At 39.7% G+C, this 14,351-nt stretch overlaps 1 protein-coding gene across 4 annotated transcripts in view; it reads left to right on the top strand.

Annotated features, from left to right (window-relative positions):
* sdk2a (sidekick cell adhesion molecule 2a) overlaps positions 1-14,351 on the top strand; it is a 115,198-nt gene that overhangs the window by 79,489 nt on the left and 21,358 nt on the right. For all 4 annotated transcript variants that reach the window (XM_043225805.1, XM_043225797.1, XM_043225789.1 and 1 more), the window contains exons 10-26: positions 621-737; positions 961-1,128; positions 2,817-2,919; positions 3,407-3,583; positions 4,954-5,090; positions 5,180-5,327; positions 8,718-8,858; positions 9,063-9,244; positions 9,730-9,845; positions 10,013-10,208; positions 10,294-10,392; positions 10,472-10,663; positions 11,815-11,936; positions 12,018-12,127; positions 12,204-12,354; positions 13,291-13,528; positions 14,230-14,345. In XM_043225805.1, the coding sequence (XP_043081740.1) occupies positions 621-737; positions 961-1,128; positions 2,817-2,919; positions 3,407-3,583; positions 4,954-5,090; positions 5,180-5,327; positions 8,718-8,858; positions 9,063-9,244; positions 9,730-9,845; positions 10,013-10,208; positions 10,294-10,392; positions 10,472-10,663; positions 11,815-11,936; positions 12,018-12,127; positions 12,204-12,354; positions 13,291-13,528; positions 14,230-14,345 (2,513 nt within the window). The remainder of the gene's footprint in view (positions 1-620; positions 738-960; positions 1,129-2,816; positions 2,920-3,406; positions 3,584-4,953; positions 5,091-5,179; positions 5,328-8,717; positions 8,859-9,062; positions 9,245-9,729; positions 9,846-10,012; positions 10,209-10,293; positions 10,393-10,471; positions 10,664-11,814; positions 11,937-12,017; positions 12,128-12,203; positions 12,355-13,290; positions 13,529-14,229; positions 14,346-14,351) is intronic.

Genomic DNA, 14,351 nt, shown 5'->3' with positions numbered 1-14,351 from the left:
CCAAGCGAAAACTTCTGCTGCATATCAGTAACCGTTTCTCAGAAATGAGGCCCATTTGGTTGTTTTTTATTTTGTTATTTCCCTGGAACAGAGAGCGACCCACAGAGCGACATGGTGAGAGAAAAACACAGCACCTCTGACTAGAGGGAAGCGTAATGCCTAATGTAATGTGCTTTTAAGTTGTTGGGGTTTTTTTTCAATGAGTGATTACACTTGTGAAATATGGACATTTTGTGTTCTGGGTGAAGCTAAAACCGGACTGAAGCATATATAGATGAATTGAATTGAATCTGTGCCAGAATGTGATTTCCAGATCATTCCGTACCAATTTAATTTCCGTCTACACGGATAATAAATCCTGAAATCGCCAGCATTAAGGCACCAGCCAACAGTTCCCTAAATCAAATGACTTAATAAACATTGAATGTCTTCAGATAACTCTAAAAATACAGAAGAAAAGTTTCTGTGAAGTTTAGGAACAGAAGAGCGCTTTAAAAATATAATTAGCTCAATATCACAATGATAGAAATCGATGTGAAGTCTCAGCTGAGTGTGTTTGCGCGTGTTTTGGTTTTTAAAAATGTGCACGTGTGTCTCACCGGCCTCTTTCTGTGCCACAGGTATTGCCCCGAACATCACGGCCGGCCCTTCCGACAGCGCTGTGATTGATGGCATGTCCATCATTTTACACTGTGAGACCTCAGGGGCCCCAAGGCCCGCAATCACATGGCAGAAAGGTCAGTCTCCAATCAGTCTTCTCTCTCAAAGAAAGATATTCATCAGTGTCTCGTGGACTCACAGACATTAATGTATCTTTGAAAGCTTAGGGATGTCAGCTAAATCAAGTGTCCAATCAACGGTCTTCTGATGAGCTGGGGACTGTCTTGTCTGTTTGATCTTCATTTTCATTTCTCTCTCTCTCTCTCCCTTGTGTTTTGCCATCCCTCCATCTTCGCGCAGCTGATCGGGTTCTGGCAAGCGGCTCCGTGCAGTTGCCGCGTTTCACTTTGCTGGAGTCTGGCAGTCTTCTGATCAGCCCCTCTCACCTGTCTGATGCTGGATCCTACACCTGCATGGCCAGTAACTCCCGCGGCATTGACGAGGCCTCGGCCGATCTGGTGGTGTGGGGTGAGTGCTTGGCTTGTCCCATATAGCGTGCACTTTTTATTGCAGCTTCCGTCCACCCATTTAATAAGGGTCTGTCTGAGAAGTGACCCACTCTTGGCTTTCTTACGTCTGCACTGTCCTAATCAAGGAGTCGAGGTTTGTCTGGTTAACATGGCCCAGTTATTACCTACTAATAAATTTTTTTTAGGTCAAATTTTTTTATATGTAAAGGCATATTAAACAGTATTTTATTGACTAAAAATGTGTTAACTTTGAAGTAGAACTTAATAACATATTTTCCAAACATCTTGAATACACATCCTAATCATAAAAAAAGGCAGTCGCACCAAAAATATTGTTTACAAAATATTTATCAAATTTGTTATCTAATATTTTGGTCATGAGGGCCTGCCGGGATCCACTCTACATTCCTTATGTCTTGCTTTGACTTTTATTTAGTTTAGTTTAGTTTAGTTTAGTTTAGTTTAGTTTAGTTTAGTTTAGTTTAGTTTAGTTTAGCTTGCTGTGCTGTGCTTTGCTTTGCTTTGCTTTGCTTTGTTTTATTTACTTTTTTTCCACCACATGACTTTGATGTTCGCACTGCATGACTTTCATCTGTCAGACATTTTTGTTTTCAAATATTTATAAGCAATATAGATGTTTTGCTTTGCTTTTGTTTTGTTAGGATTTGTTTAGGTTTGTTCCACCAAATGACTGCACTGCATGACATTCATTTGGCAGTTATTTTTTGTTTTTATATATTTATAAGCAATATAGAGTTGTACCACCATTGCACGTTTGACTTTTTGTCCCCAAATAATATCAAAATACATTTTAATTCAGAAAATAAAAACATGTTCCTTGTAGAAGAACTGTATCAAAGTTATTTTATCCATTAAAACCATTTTTATGTCTTTTTCAAAAAACTATTAGGATTGAAAAATCTCTGTCACATCCTTGACCCATGCCAACATTCCTTTCAAAAGCCTTTTAAAAGTATTGTTGCCTAACTAAAAAAGAGTGTAGTTTAAATCTTAGAATTTTTTTAGTCCTTAATGATAATATAATAATATTGAAAAAGGACTATGTTTCTTTTAAAAAATATGACTATGTACTTTAAAGTAAATTTTTCCATTTTGTTTCAATAATTTTCAGATGTTGCTGTTACATGCTAACAAATTAAACCACATGTAAATGATTTAACTGCAATTTTAACTTCAGTGTGTTACTCATTATTACATTTAAAGTTAATATATTTTAAATGTGGTGAATTTTGGCTTCATTATTACAAAAGCATAATTACACATACTTTTAAAAAGCCAACACGTGTTTCAGTAGAAATGACAGAAAACATATATTAGTTATAAAATAAATGCTTTGTACATTGGCGAGTACACTTCAACCATATGTCCAAGACAATAGAAGCAATTTTATGTGAAGATGTACTTATGGCTTACTTAGACGCTATAAAGCTCAGCAAATTGCATTTAATACCCATTTAACCATAGTACATTTTTATTTAATGGCAACTAATCTGCCAAAAAACATTATCTTTAGTTCACACTTACATACGGTCATTTAAAATATATATTTTTTCCATAGTAAGTACAGTGTGCTTCCTTTTCACAGGGTAAGGCTGTTAAATGTCTAATAGAAATTGAAAGGGAAAATCGATGCCATCGATTAAACCCTGTGATTTGTGTTTGCAGCTCGGACGAGGATCACTAATCCGCCTCAGGACCAAAGCGTGATCAAGGGCACGAAAGCAGCCATGACCTGCGGGGTGACCCATGACCCCAGCGTTTCAGTCAGGTACGACCTCCACCCTCCTCAACATGTCTTTGTTGTCAGCTCTGTCTAAACGTCTATAGTATTTCTCTCTCCCCTGCCGTATCTCACGTCCAATCTTTGATCAACGCTTGCTTGTCCCTTCCATCCCTGTCCCGTGCGTTTATTACGTTTAGTCTCATAAGACTTGATTTAACTGTCACCTGCTGGGCTGCTGTTATTCATTTGATCAGGGAAAACGGATGAATATGTAAACAAAGCAATAACTTAGATGGAGACTTTAATTAAACGCAAGACAGATGAGATTAAATGGGGAAACGATGTGGCTGCAATTAAGAAGCGTCGATGTGTATGTATGAGTGCATATATGTGTGCGAACCAATTTTCTGTTGTGCGTATGTATGTGTGCGTGTGTGTGTGTGTGTGTAATTGTTTGTTCATTAAGTAAACAGCTTTGCCATGTATTGTGGCTGTGAACAAGAATAAGCAAATAGGCCTCTGTTATTCACAGGCACATCTGGGAGAAAGGAGGAGCGGCTATTGATGTGAAATCGAGTCCTCGTTTGCGGCTTGACACCAACGGCAGCCTGCATATATCTCAGACCTGGTCAGGAGACATTGGGACCTACACCTGCAAAGTCACATCCGTGGGAGGCAATGATTCGCGCAGCGCCCACCTGAGAGTCAGGTACACAGTCAAAAACGCCAGTTAATCTACCGTGTCCTTCGCCTTACAGATTTACATTCCGTCCCTGGTTTTCACTTCCTCTTGGACATCGTTTTGGATTGTATCTGTGAGCTTTGTTTTTTCCCCTGGGATTTAAAGAACTGAAACAATGGGTTGTTGAGAATGCGCAATGAATAGTAAACAAGCAACCAAACATCGCTTTCCTCCATCCCCCCTCTCTTTTTTTTATCAATGTTTCATTGTTTCAAGCAGAGAAGTGCATTGTATTTTATCTGCATCGTGAAAAAGGTGAATTGGCAAAGCGGTTCAGGCAATATTTATATAAACAAGAAAGTCAATATTTATTATAAAAACTCTGTTTATCTCTCGCTCAGCATCATTTGGTCTGCTTTATTGACATGACTAACACTTGTACATTCGTATTGTCGAATTGTCAGGAGCTTATCTAAACAGCATAAACATAAATAACAGAATCAATTTAGTTTGTTAAATACATGTAAATGTGTTGCATAAATGCATGTATACTACCATTCAGAGGTTTCAGGGGAAATTTTTTATTTTTTTTTTTATTCAGGAATGATGTATATAATTTGTCAATAGTGACAGTGATAAGCAATGTTTCTTGAGCAGCAATTCAGCATGTTAGAATGATTTCGAAGGATCGTGTAACACTGAAGCCCGTAGTAATCAAATGTAGTAATGAAAATGTAGCGTTGCATCACCCTAATAAATAGCATTTTTAAATACATTATACATTAAATACATCAAAACTATGTTTTCACTGTATTTTTTATCAAGTAAAAGCAGCCTTGGTGAATCTTACAGAATTTTCTGTGGTAGTGTAGTGTATAATTAAAGTGCCCTTATTATAACAGGTTGGCATGCATACAAGGTCAAAAAATACTTTCATTGTTTTATAATATGCATTTAATTTTTACCTTACTTGCTCAATGACTTCCAAAGGATTCACTGAAATGATTCATTTTTTCTAAACCCCTCCTTCGCATGATGCTAATCGGCTAATTAAAAACTCCAAAAGCAGCACCTAGTGGCAAAGAATGAATAAGCATTTTCATTCAGACCAAGAAGTGTGCAGACAATATGCTAATGTTTCAATCTGAGGTGAACAAAGAATTTGGGATTCATTTCAAAATGACTAATTTCAATGATTCCGAGTCGACTTTTTCTTTTTAAAACTTTCTGTGATGTTTTTATTCACTTCGAGCTGTTACACACTGTGTAAAAACTCAAAAAGCCATAATAGGGTCACTTTAAAACTGAATGCACGAATGCAGGGTTAACAGTTGTAAAATGTTTGAATTATTATTGATTTTTTTATTATTTTCCTCTTGCACTTTCTGTCTCTGTAGGCAGTTGCCTCATGCTCCAGAGAACCTCATCGCCACCCTCAGCAGCTCAGAGAGACGAACCATCAACCTGACCTGGGCCCAGGCCTTTGACGGGAACAGCCCACTCATCCGTTACATCCTGGAGGTGTCAGAGAACAGTGAGTTTTCTGGCCTGCTGTATTTTTCTGTCACTCTTCACTCGTCATTCAGCTCTGGAGTCTATTCTCAATGTCTCTGTTTGTGACAGACGCACCTTGGACTGTGCTCTTGGCCAACATCGATCCAGAAGCCTCCAGTGTGATCGTGGGGGGCCTCATCCCAGCACGTTCTTACCAATTCCGCCTGTGTGCCGTCAACGATGTGGGGAAGGGCCAGTTCAGCAGGGAGACGGTGCGGTGAGTGCAGGACTCAAAAAGTGAAAAACATTGGTTCACCTCACAGCTAAGCCTGAAGCTTAGGACGTCAAACTGTGAGATTCAGTGTTAACAAAGTGATCGGTTTCTTGAAGCCTAAATACATTAAAGGAAAGTGTTTGCATAGCCCGTTTTTTAGGGGAGGGGTTTTGGCTTTAGTTAAATTCATGATATGAACTATTGTGAGTTATTAAAAAATGAAGCCGTTCAGAGGACTGATATTTTCTCTAAAATGTATCGCAAAGACCGATATTATCTCACAATTCTAACTTTTTATCTTTTGAGATGATATATAACACAATTACGAGAAAAAACAGTCAGATTTGCAAGTTTTTATAATGCAATTTAGAAATTTGAGTGCAAATGACTTTATTATTCAGAGTTGGAAATTTACTTTCGTAGTATTCTGTACGAAATGTGCTGAAAATATATATTTTGAATTTATTAGTGCCATGCGGTCTTCATGAATAGCTATATAAAAAATGCTGAAAAAGTTATTGTACTTTTCTGGTCAGAATTGGAAATAAATTGAATTCCAGCTGGCAAACGTGGACGAATCTAGTGGTTTTCCTCATTTCACAGACAGGCTGCAAGAAAAGCTGTTGCTCTTTTACTTCCAGAAGTGAATAATCCCAGCCAATCAGATTGAAGCTAGTGATTTCAGTTGACGCTTTTCTATCAAACGTTCAGTGAACAGGGTTTCCTGGGGTGTCCTGAGGACCAGAGCAGACATGTCTGTGAGAATCGCACTTAGGCGTGAAAGAATGGCCACAAAAGCCTGGCAAAAGTGGGAAGACTTTCTTCTCGCAGACCTACAGCCCCCGTGAGGAGGCAGGTAGTGCATTATTCAGCTGAATCGGAGCCTGCAGCCCGCAGTGCTGTGAGGAATGGAACCGTGCACTGAGAGATTTTTAGCAGCTTTTGTACAACTGCTTTCCACTCTGTCTACTACAGCATTACAAAGAGCGCCAAGTGACTCGCGCCTTCAAACGTGCTCAGATCTCACGGGAACGCCTGTGACGTCTGAGACATCCTGACTCAAAGATGCCCCAAAAAAAACGTGAAAACGCCAAACAACATTTCTGCATGAATGTGATGTGTTTGCGCATTAATATTCATAGCCGCCTGTGTCTTAAGGGATCCTGCTATGAAGGAAGCAGATATTTGATTCTTGTAATCTGATAGAACAGTCACATTTGGAGTTGCCTCGGATCAGCTGGAGAGTGTGGCGTGTTTGCTGCCTTTACAGCGGGAGGGAGGTTGATTGAAAATGGAAAAGCTCGAATCAATGATTGAGGATGAGATCTGAAAGCATGTGGGAAGTAAACATTCTTTGCCCGTCTGCAACATCCTGCGCATGCACAGCTGTGGCAAATCAATAATCTGCCGGACTTAAAAGAAACAGACCGGGAAAATATTAGGGGAAAAAACGTGTTGCTGATGCAATGCCCCGTCAAGAGCTAACATCCCTGAGGGCGAAAATGAACAACACGCTATTATGAGAATGCCACATTGTTCTCCAGCACACTTACTAGTGGTCAGAGAGGTGTGGAAGGGAACTCTTCGTGGACGTTTCATCATTCGAAAGCTAATTTATCTTGTTAATTAGCATATGCAAAAACAGGTTCCAATTTAAAACGCTTAGCAACTACTCACTCTTCAGAGAGTCGCTTATTCTTATTCTCAAAAACGCAGTAAAAATTGTACCACTGTGTAGCGATATCATTAGCATTTCAAGTAAGAGTTATTCTTATGATAGCAAAGCTGATCCCTACTCCACTTTTCAGTGTCACATGGCCCTCCAATTTGAATCTGAACAAGTTAATGAAATATTTACACCAGTAGTTGGCGACAAACGAGCACCTTTTATCTATTATGAGTGAGTTATTGCATTGATTTAAACAGATCGCCCAGGAGCAACGATGGCAGATTTAAAAATCACATACTTTCTGAGCGAGCAGCTGCCATAGTGATGAATGGGAATGCTAACAGGTATTACGAACCTCCTTGATTCTGACAAACGCACCCCAAACTTGCGCATTGATGCAAAACAGTGCCATCCGTTTATTCCCACAGACTCTGAGCTCATCTCGCACCAGATCTATTCTCTCAGCTAACAACTTCCACTCGTTTTGCAACTTGCATGCGCGCAGATCAGAAGACATTCTTCTCAGCGCGTTCAGACGAAGGAATCCGCAGAGGTGGGGGTGACATAACAGCACTGCGCCGCTCAAGGATCCGCGCCTATTTCTTTGATCCTAAAACACTGCGCTTTATCTCAGCCACAGAACTGCGGCTCTCACGCAGGAGATATCAAGATGTCAAGTTAAATAGATTTAAGAAGAGTCTTTTTTCGCTCCCTGGCATTAGCCAATTTTGGCTGTGGTGTCTTTGATCATCTCCACGCCGTGAGGAGGCACGTATCTCAAGGGCCTCGGCTCGAAATGCAGGCTTCCGAGATGGAGCATCAAAGTTCTTAATTGTTATTCACCTTCAATTCGTGCATTACAACGACACACAGATACAATCAGCAGCACATACATAGTCAATGTCACACGTGTACAAGCAAAGCTAACAGGGATTGTTTTTAGAACATTATGGCGATGTTTCTCTCAAAATTCTCTGTAACGTTAATAGAATGTTCATTCAAAGTTATATGGTCTTTAATAATGTTCTAAAAATGCTCAAAAACATTTGTTATACAATGATCAGATCAGAAAAAGTTATTTTCTAAAAACAGTTAGATCTAACAGTTAGATCGGTTAGTCTAATTTTGCTTTAAATGTTACTACTAGATTGTTTTGAAAACAAGGCCCAAAATGATAAAACCGAATGTTCCCTTACCATTAAAAAAAAAATGTTCTATAAGTTCAGAGAACAATCCAAAATATTATTTTCAATGTTAATATTAGGTTAATTAATAAGAACATTATTCTTAGAACATATTTTTGTTAGCTGGCTATTTTGTATTATATTAATATTTTAGTCTAAAAATAAGAATATAAATACCAAATATAAAATACCAAAAATAAGTTGTGGTATATATATATAATATATATATATATATATATATATATATATATATATATATATATATATATATATATATATAATAATAAAAATTAAATCTCACAATTTCTGTATGGTTTGAGAGATCTAGACCTCGCTCTATGTAATATTAATCTTCCAGATGATCCTCTTTTTCTTTTAAATTATACATTTTGGATTTTTCTCCCTATGTTTTAGATGGTACAATAAAACAGGGAAAAGATTGGGTAGAGAGAGACCGAACAGACTCAAACCTGTGTCACATGAGTATTTCACTTTCTCTTTTAATCTCTTTTGCTCTTTCTCCCAATTCCCTGTTTTTAGAGTATCATTACCCGAGGAGCCCCCTAGCGCCCCTCCTCAGACAGTGATAGCCAGTGGCCGAACCAACCAGTCCATCATGATCCAGTGGCAGCCTCCCCCCGAGAGCCACCAAAATGGACCGCTTCAAGGCTACATCATCAGGTGAGAGATCTCTGGGACTGTCCTTTACACAATCAAGCTGCTCTCAGCAACACTTCATCTTCTAGAGTACACCAGTCCTCGACTGATTCACGTCCCATTGGAGCCAATAGTGTCCTCTCAGCGAGAACTCCTATTTTTGTGTCTCAAAAGTCACAGGGCTGATGCTTTTCCCTCGTCTCATTCTGTTCCCATCATGCCACTCAGGTACTGTCTGTCTGGATTACCGGTGGACTGTCAGATGAAGAACATCACCAACCCAGACCAAACAAACCTCTTGCTGGAGGACCTCATCATCTGGACCAACTACGAGATTGAGGTGGCTGCTTATAACGGGGCGGGACAGGGTGTCTACAGCCCCAAAGTCACAGAATGGACCCTGCAAGGCGGTGAGGATCTTGAGAGTATCTTATATCAACAGATTCAATTCAGTTCAATTCAATTCACTGGCAAACCAAAAACTGAAAGTGGCAAAAAAATTGATGAGATTTACTTTTGCAAAAACTGCAGAAAGTTAACAAATAACGTCACTTCCTGTGTGTTCAAATGGAAAAGGAATATTACTTTTCATGCAGATCAAGGGTTGCGCACAACACGTGGGTCACAGTTGAATATATGTTTTTAGCCATTAAATTGAGTTGACAAGCTATAGTATTATCATAGATTATATCATTATTTATTTAAATTTATGACATTGTTGAATTAGGGTTAGATACAGACCTGAGAGGTGTGACAGGCCAAAATCACCAATTTAAATACTTTTCATTTTTTTATTTATATACCATGTCTAATAGATGTAATCGATTAGAAGAAGTCATCGGCTGCTCTTTGTTTCCCCTCACCATCTCACTTCGTCAAATCTTCTCTTTTCCAGTGCCCACGGTCCCACCAGGGAATGTCCAGGCGGAGGCTGTCAACTCCACCACAGTCCGCTTCACATGGAGTGCTCCAAGCCCACAGTTCATCAACGGCATCAACCAGGGATACAAGGTGAGCGTCCATCCACTGCCCTCTAGTGGTCGAGCACAAAAGTGTTGTGCCCTTTTTATAATAATGCTTTCATTACTTCCAATATATGTCATGCTGAGACAGCAGCAGGATTCACATTGGCTTGTGCTAAGCGATAGTGGTCACATCTGTCCGTTTTTTTGCTTCAGCTGTTGGCATGGGAACCAGGCCACGAGGAAGATGTTACCTTGGTTACTGTGAGACCCAATTTTCAAGACAGTGTTCATGTGGGTTACATCTCCGGACTGAAGAAGTTCACGGAGTACTTCACCTGTGTGTTGTGCTTCACTACACCGGGAGATGGCCCTCGTAGCACTTCGCTGCGCATACGCACCCACGAAGATAGTGAGTGTCCTTTTTGACATAGTCTAGCCATCTCGACCCGTGACGATGTTCAGGTCTGATTCAATGTGGGTGTCTGTATGCTCAGCTCCTGGACCTGTAGGTCACCTGAGTTTCACAGAAATCCTGGATACGTCTCTCAAAGTCAGCTGGAAAGACCCGCCAGAGAAGAACGGCATCCTCACAGGTCTCTGAACCACCCCCTTTAGTGATTTTTACTGATCTTCTGGCTGTCTGCTGAAACGCTTTCTGTCTTGTGCCTGCAGGGTATCGCATTTCCTGGGAGGAATTCAACAGAACAAACACTCGCGTCACGCATTACCTGCCCAACATGACACAGGAGTACCGGGTCACCGGACTGACGGCGCTCACTACCTACACCATTCAGGTGGCCGGTATGACCTCCAAAGGTCAAGGTCAGCTGTCATCCTCCACCATTTCCTCTGGCGTGCCGCCAGGTGTGTTTCTTCTCATGTTTTCTCTTACTCAGGGATTGCAGTTATGCCGTCATGTATGTCATCATTCTTCAGCAAAGTCTCTTCAAGTTTTCTCTCTAATATAATAATGGAAATTAAATAATGTTTTGACTATAATAATCTAAAATAAATATAAAAACATTAATATAATGATTGCATAATTTGTATAATTTATTACGATAGCAAATATTTTTGTAAAGTAATCATTTTAAAAAATATGTTTTCTTTGTTTTCATTTGTGCACAAAAAAGTTTTCTTGTGAATGAACCGCTGGTGTGACATGGACTATGTTAACGATTTCCTTACTACTTTGAGTCTTGAACATGGTATGCATGTCTATGCAGGATCTGAAAGCTCTCTGATTTCATCAAATATCTCTTAATTTTGTGCTCTGAAGATTTGTGTTCATAAGATTTAACAGAGAGACAGAGACAGAGAGAGAGAGAGAGAGAGAGAGAGAGAGAAAGGAACAGGAAGCAAAAAATAATTACCGTTAAGCCCTGATGTCAGTGTAAGAGCTGAAAAGACAACTGGGTTGTACATCCCTTAGGATGTTAACTTTCTGCTGTGTGGCCTTATTAACCTTACTCTTGATATTGAAGTTAATGAAGGCACACTGAATATGATGGCTTTGTTCATTAATATTCATAATCTTCAGCCATCTCTAAGACAGAAGCAGACACTAAACACAGTGAGACGAGACACTGTGGAAATGTTTTGGCGTTGTCCTCTGTAGATGCTTGTAATGAACCATCGGTATGCTGGATGGATCACACTGTTTTTTAAATCAAACCTATCTTTTCTCTCACTTTTGTTCCCTGTGATGCTAATTTGCAAGCTTCTGCTTCTGCATGCAAAAATTAACGGATGGCAGACAGAAATGTGTGTCATGCAAATAAGGACAACATGTCTCTCTCTTTGATTCTGAATGGGTTTTTTTAAAGAACGCAAGATTGATAAGCATGAGATGGCAAAGTCTTCTGTACATTGCTCAGTATACTTTGGGTTTTTTTTTTATTCAGCAGGAGGTTTTGTGAGTGAATGGCAATAATATTTTCCCCAAGTCTTTTATTTTTCCCACTGAGCCATTTCAACCATTCATCTTGCATGCTTTACCTTTCCTGTTCCCATAGAGATGCCTGGACCACCTACCAACATTGCCATCTCTAACATCAGCCCGCGTTCAGTAACCCTGCAGTTCAAACCAGGCTATGACGGCAAAACATCCATCTCACGCTGGCTGGTAGAGGCTCAGGTAGTACAGAACTAATTCACTTGAAGTGATTACCTTTTTTTAATAGCCATCACTGATTTCTCTCTCTCTTCTTTGTTGCAGATTGGTGTTATCGGAGAAAACGAGGAGTGGGTCATAGTCCATGAGTTGTCCAATGAGCCTGATGCACGGTCACTTGAGGTCCAGGGCCTGAACCCCTACACGTACTACAGGTCCACCCATTGAATTCTGGGATTTACTTACCTACATTGTCTGTAGACTTCATTCTAATTTACCATCTTATCATAGATTTCGAATGAGGCAGGTGAATATAGTAGGCACAAGCCCACCCAGCCAGCCATCTAGGAAGATCCAGACCCTACAGGCTCCTCCTGACATCGCCCCTGCAAACATCACTCTCCGCACGGCTAGCGAGACCAGCCTGTGGCTCAGATGGGTGGTACGTATGTGTCCTGGAATGTGATCAATGTGCTTAAGAGGGAAAAGAATGTGAAATTGATTGTGTTTGCTTTATTTTGTTAAGTAGTCCTGAGATTGCATTTCCACCCAAAGAAACATTTTATTGCTGGACGTCCCAATGGGCATCTCAGTCTCATGTTTTATTTAAGGACTAAATTATATTGATGTTTTCAATATTTCTTATTCCTGATTCCTTAGGAAAAAAATTGTTGGCACAAGTGAGACAAGTGTCAAGCTAACCTTTTTTCTTTAATCTGCAAACAAACAAATCACAGTTCATCAATGACTTTTTTATAATTTATTCTGAATTTTCAAAAAAAAAAAAATGTATGAACACCATACAATTTCCTAGATTTTAAATCTGGGTTTGTATAAAAGGTGTTTTTGAACTGGTTTATGAGGATGGTACACTTGGCGCTGCTCAAGGATCCTGCTGTACATGTTCTTTGTAGAATAATGTTTGCTGATAGTCATGAAAGGCCGTGAAGGAAAGATTGTGCATAAAGGAGATGGTTTGGGCGTGTTTTATGCAAATATATAACCTCGGGTGTTTGATTACTCATTTCGAAATTCATTAACATTAGAATGAGGTTAAAAACAAATTCATGTGCATACGCACATGTTGTGAATTAGGCAGAGATGTTTCAAGAAAGATCACCTCTATGTACAAATACAGATAACCCACAGTTATTAGCGAATGAGACCTGTTGTCTCTTCTGGAACTCTTAAGAGGCAAAAGAAAAAGTCTCCTTTTGCATCTCTTTGTTGTGGGAGAAATTTTTGGTTATTTGATATGTTTCCTTGGTGATGTTACATTCCTAACAGGGAAAGGACCTGTTCATCTGGTGATAAAAATAAAAAAATTAAAATAAAATTTGTATTTTATATTTTGAGTTGAAGTGTGTCTGTATTCTAGCCTTTGCCAGAATGGGAGTATAATGGCAATCCAGAGCTGGTGGGCTACAGGGTGCAGTACTCCCGTCTAGGCTCCAAGATTGGGGTCCTGTCCCACATCATTCCTGACAGGCAGGAGAGGGAGTTTACCATTGAGGACCTGGAAGAGTGGACAGAATACGAAGTCAAAGTGCAGGCATTCAATGGCATCGGGCCAGGGCCGTGGAGCCAACCAGTTCACGGGAGAACCAGAGAGTCAGGTGAGAAATCTGCTGGGCTTTCTTTTCTCCCTCTTATACTTTGTAAAAACCCTCTTGAATGCTTTTTGAAACACTGCTGACCTTTGAATTAATTATGATGGCTGCCCACAAGAATACTTTATTGCTCAAAGGTTGTACTTTTATTGCCCAGGAGTCTTAATGGAATTTGTAGGTATGATTCAGCTGACTTTGTGTCTCCTATAATTGCTTAGGAGAAATAAAAAATAGATATAAATGAGACAATTGCTGGCACACAGTAAGAGAATATTGCTATAAAATGAACGTGGATCGTACAGTTCGGATGACCGATCTGAGTTCATGTCAACTTTTGAGTTTGTAAGAATGTTGAGATCTCGTTTGAAACTTTGGAGAAGATGTGAAATTCCCGGGGGTCTTTTTCTCCATTTGCTCTCTTTTGCTTAGTCCATTAAAAGTTTTTTTGGGGGGTTTTTTAAAGAAAGTTATTTTCTCATCAGTCAAACAGTCTGTCATTCACAGTTTGATTAACAGCTGGCAGCGCAGTTGGCAACACGTTTTTACCTTCACATACTGAATTGTAACCAGACTGCATTGGCATATGCTTTATCTTGTAAACATATGACAGGTACAATGAATGACAAAATGCACGCTGTTCCTGTTTGAAAGTCTGATCGCTCATACGGTTGTTAATTGCTTGTTTACTTGTTTTCTCCATCCGTTAGTCCCCTCAAGTGGCCCTGCAAATGTTTCAGCTTTTGCCACCACCTCCAGCAGTGTCCTGGTCCGCTGGGGTGAAGTGCCAGAGCCTGACCGCAATGGACTTATTCTGGGCTATAAGGTACCT

Source organism: Puntigrus tetrazona, chromosome 3, assembly GCF_018831695.1.
Source record: "Puntigrus tetrazona isolate hp1 chromosome 3, ASM1883169v1, whole genome shotgun sequence".
Lineage (NCBI taxonomy): Eukaryota > Metazoa > Chordata > Actinopteri > Cypriniformes > Cyprinidae > Puntigrus > Puntigrus tetrazona.
Note: the sequence above shows the minus strand (reverse complement) of the source record. Positions and strands in the feature narration are given on the sequence as shown.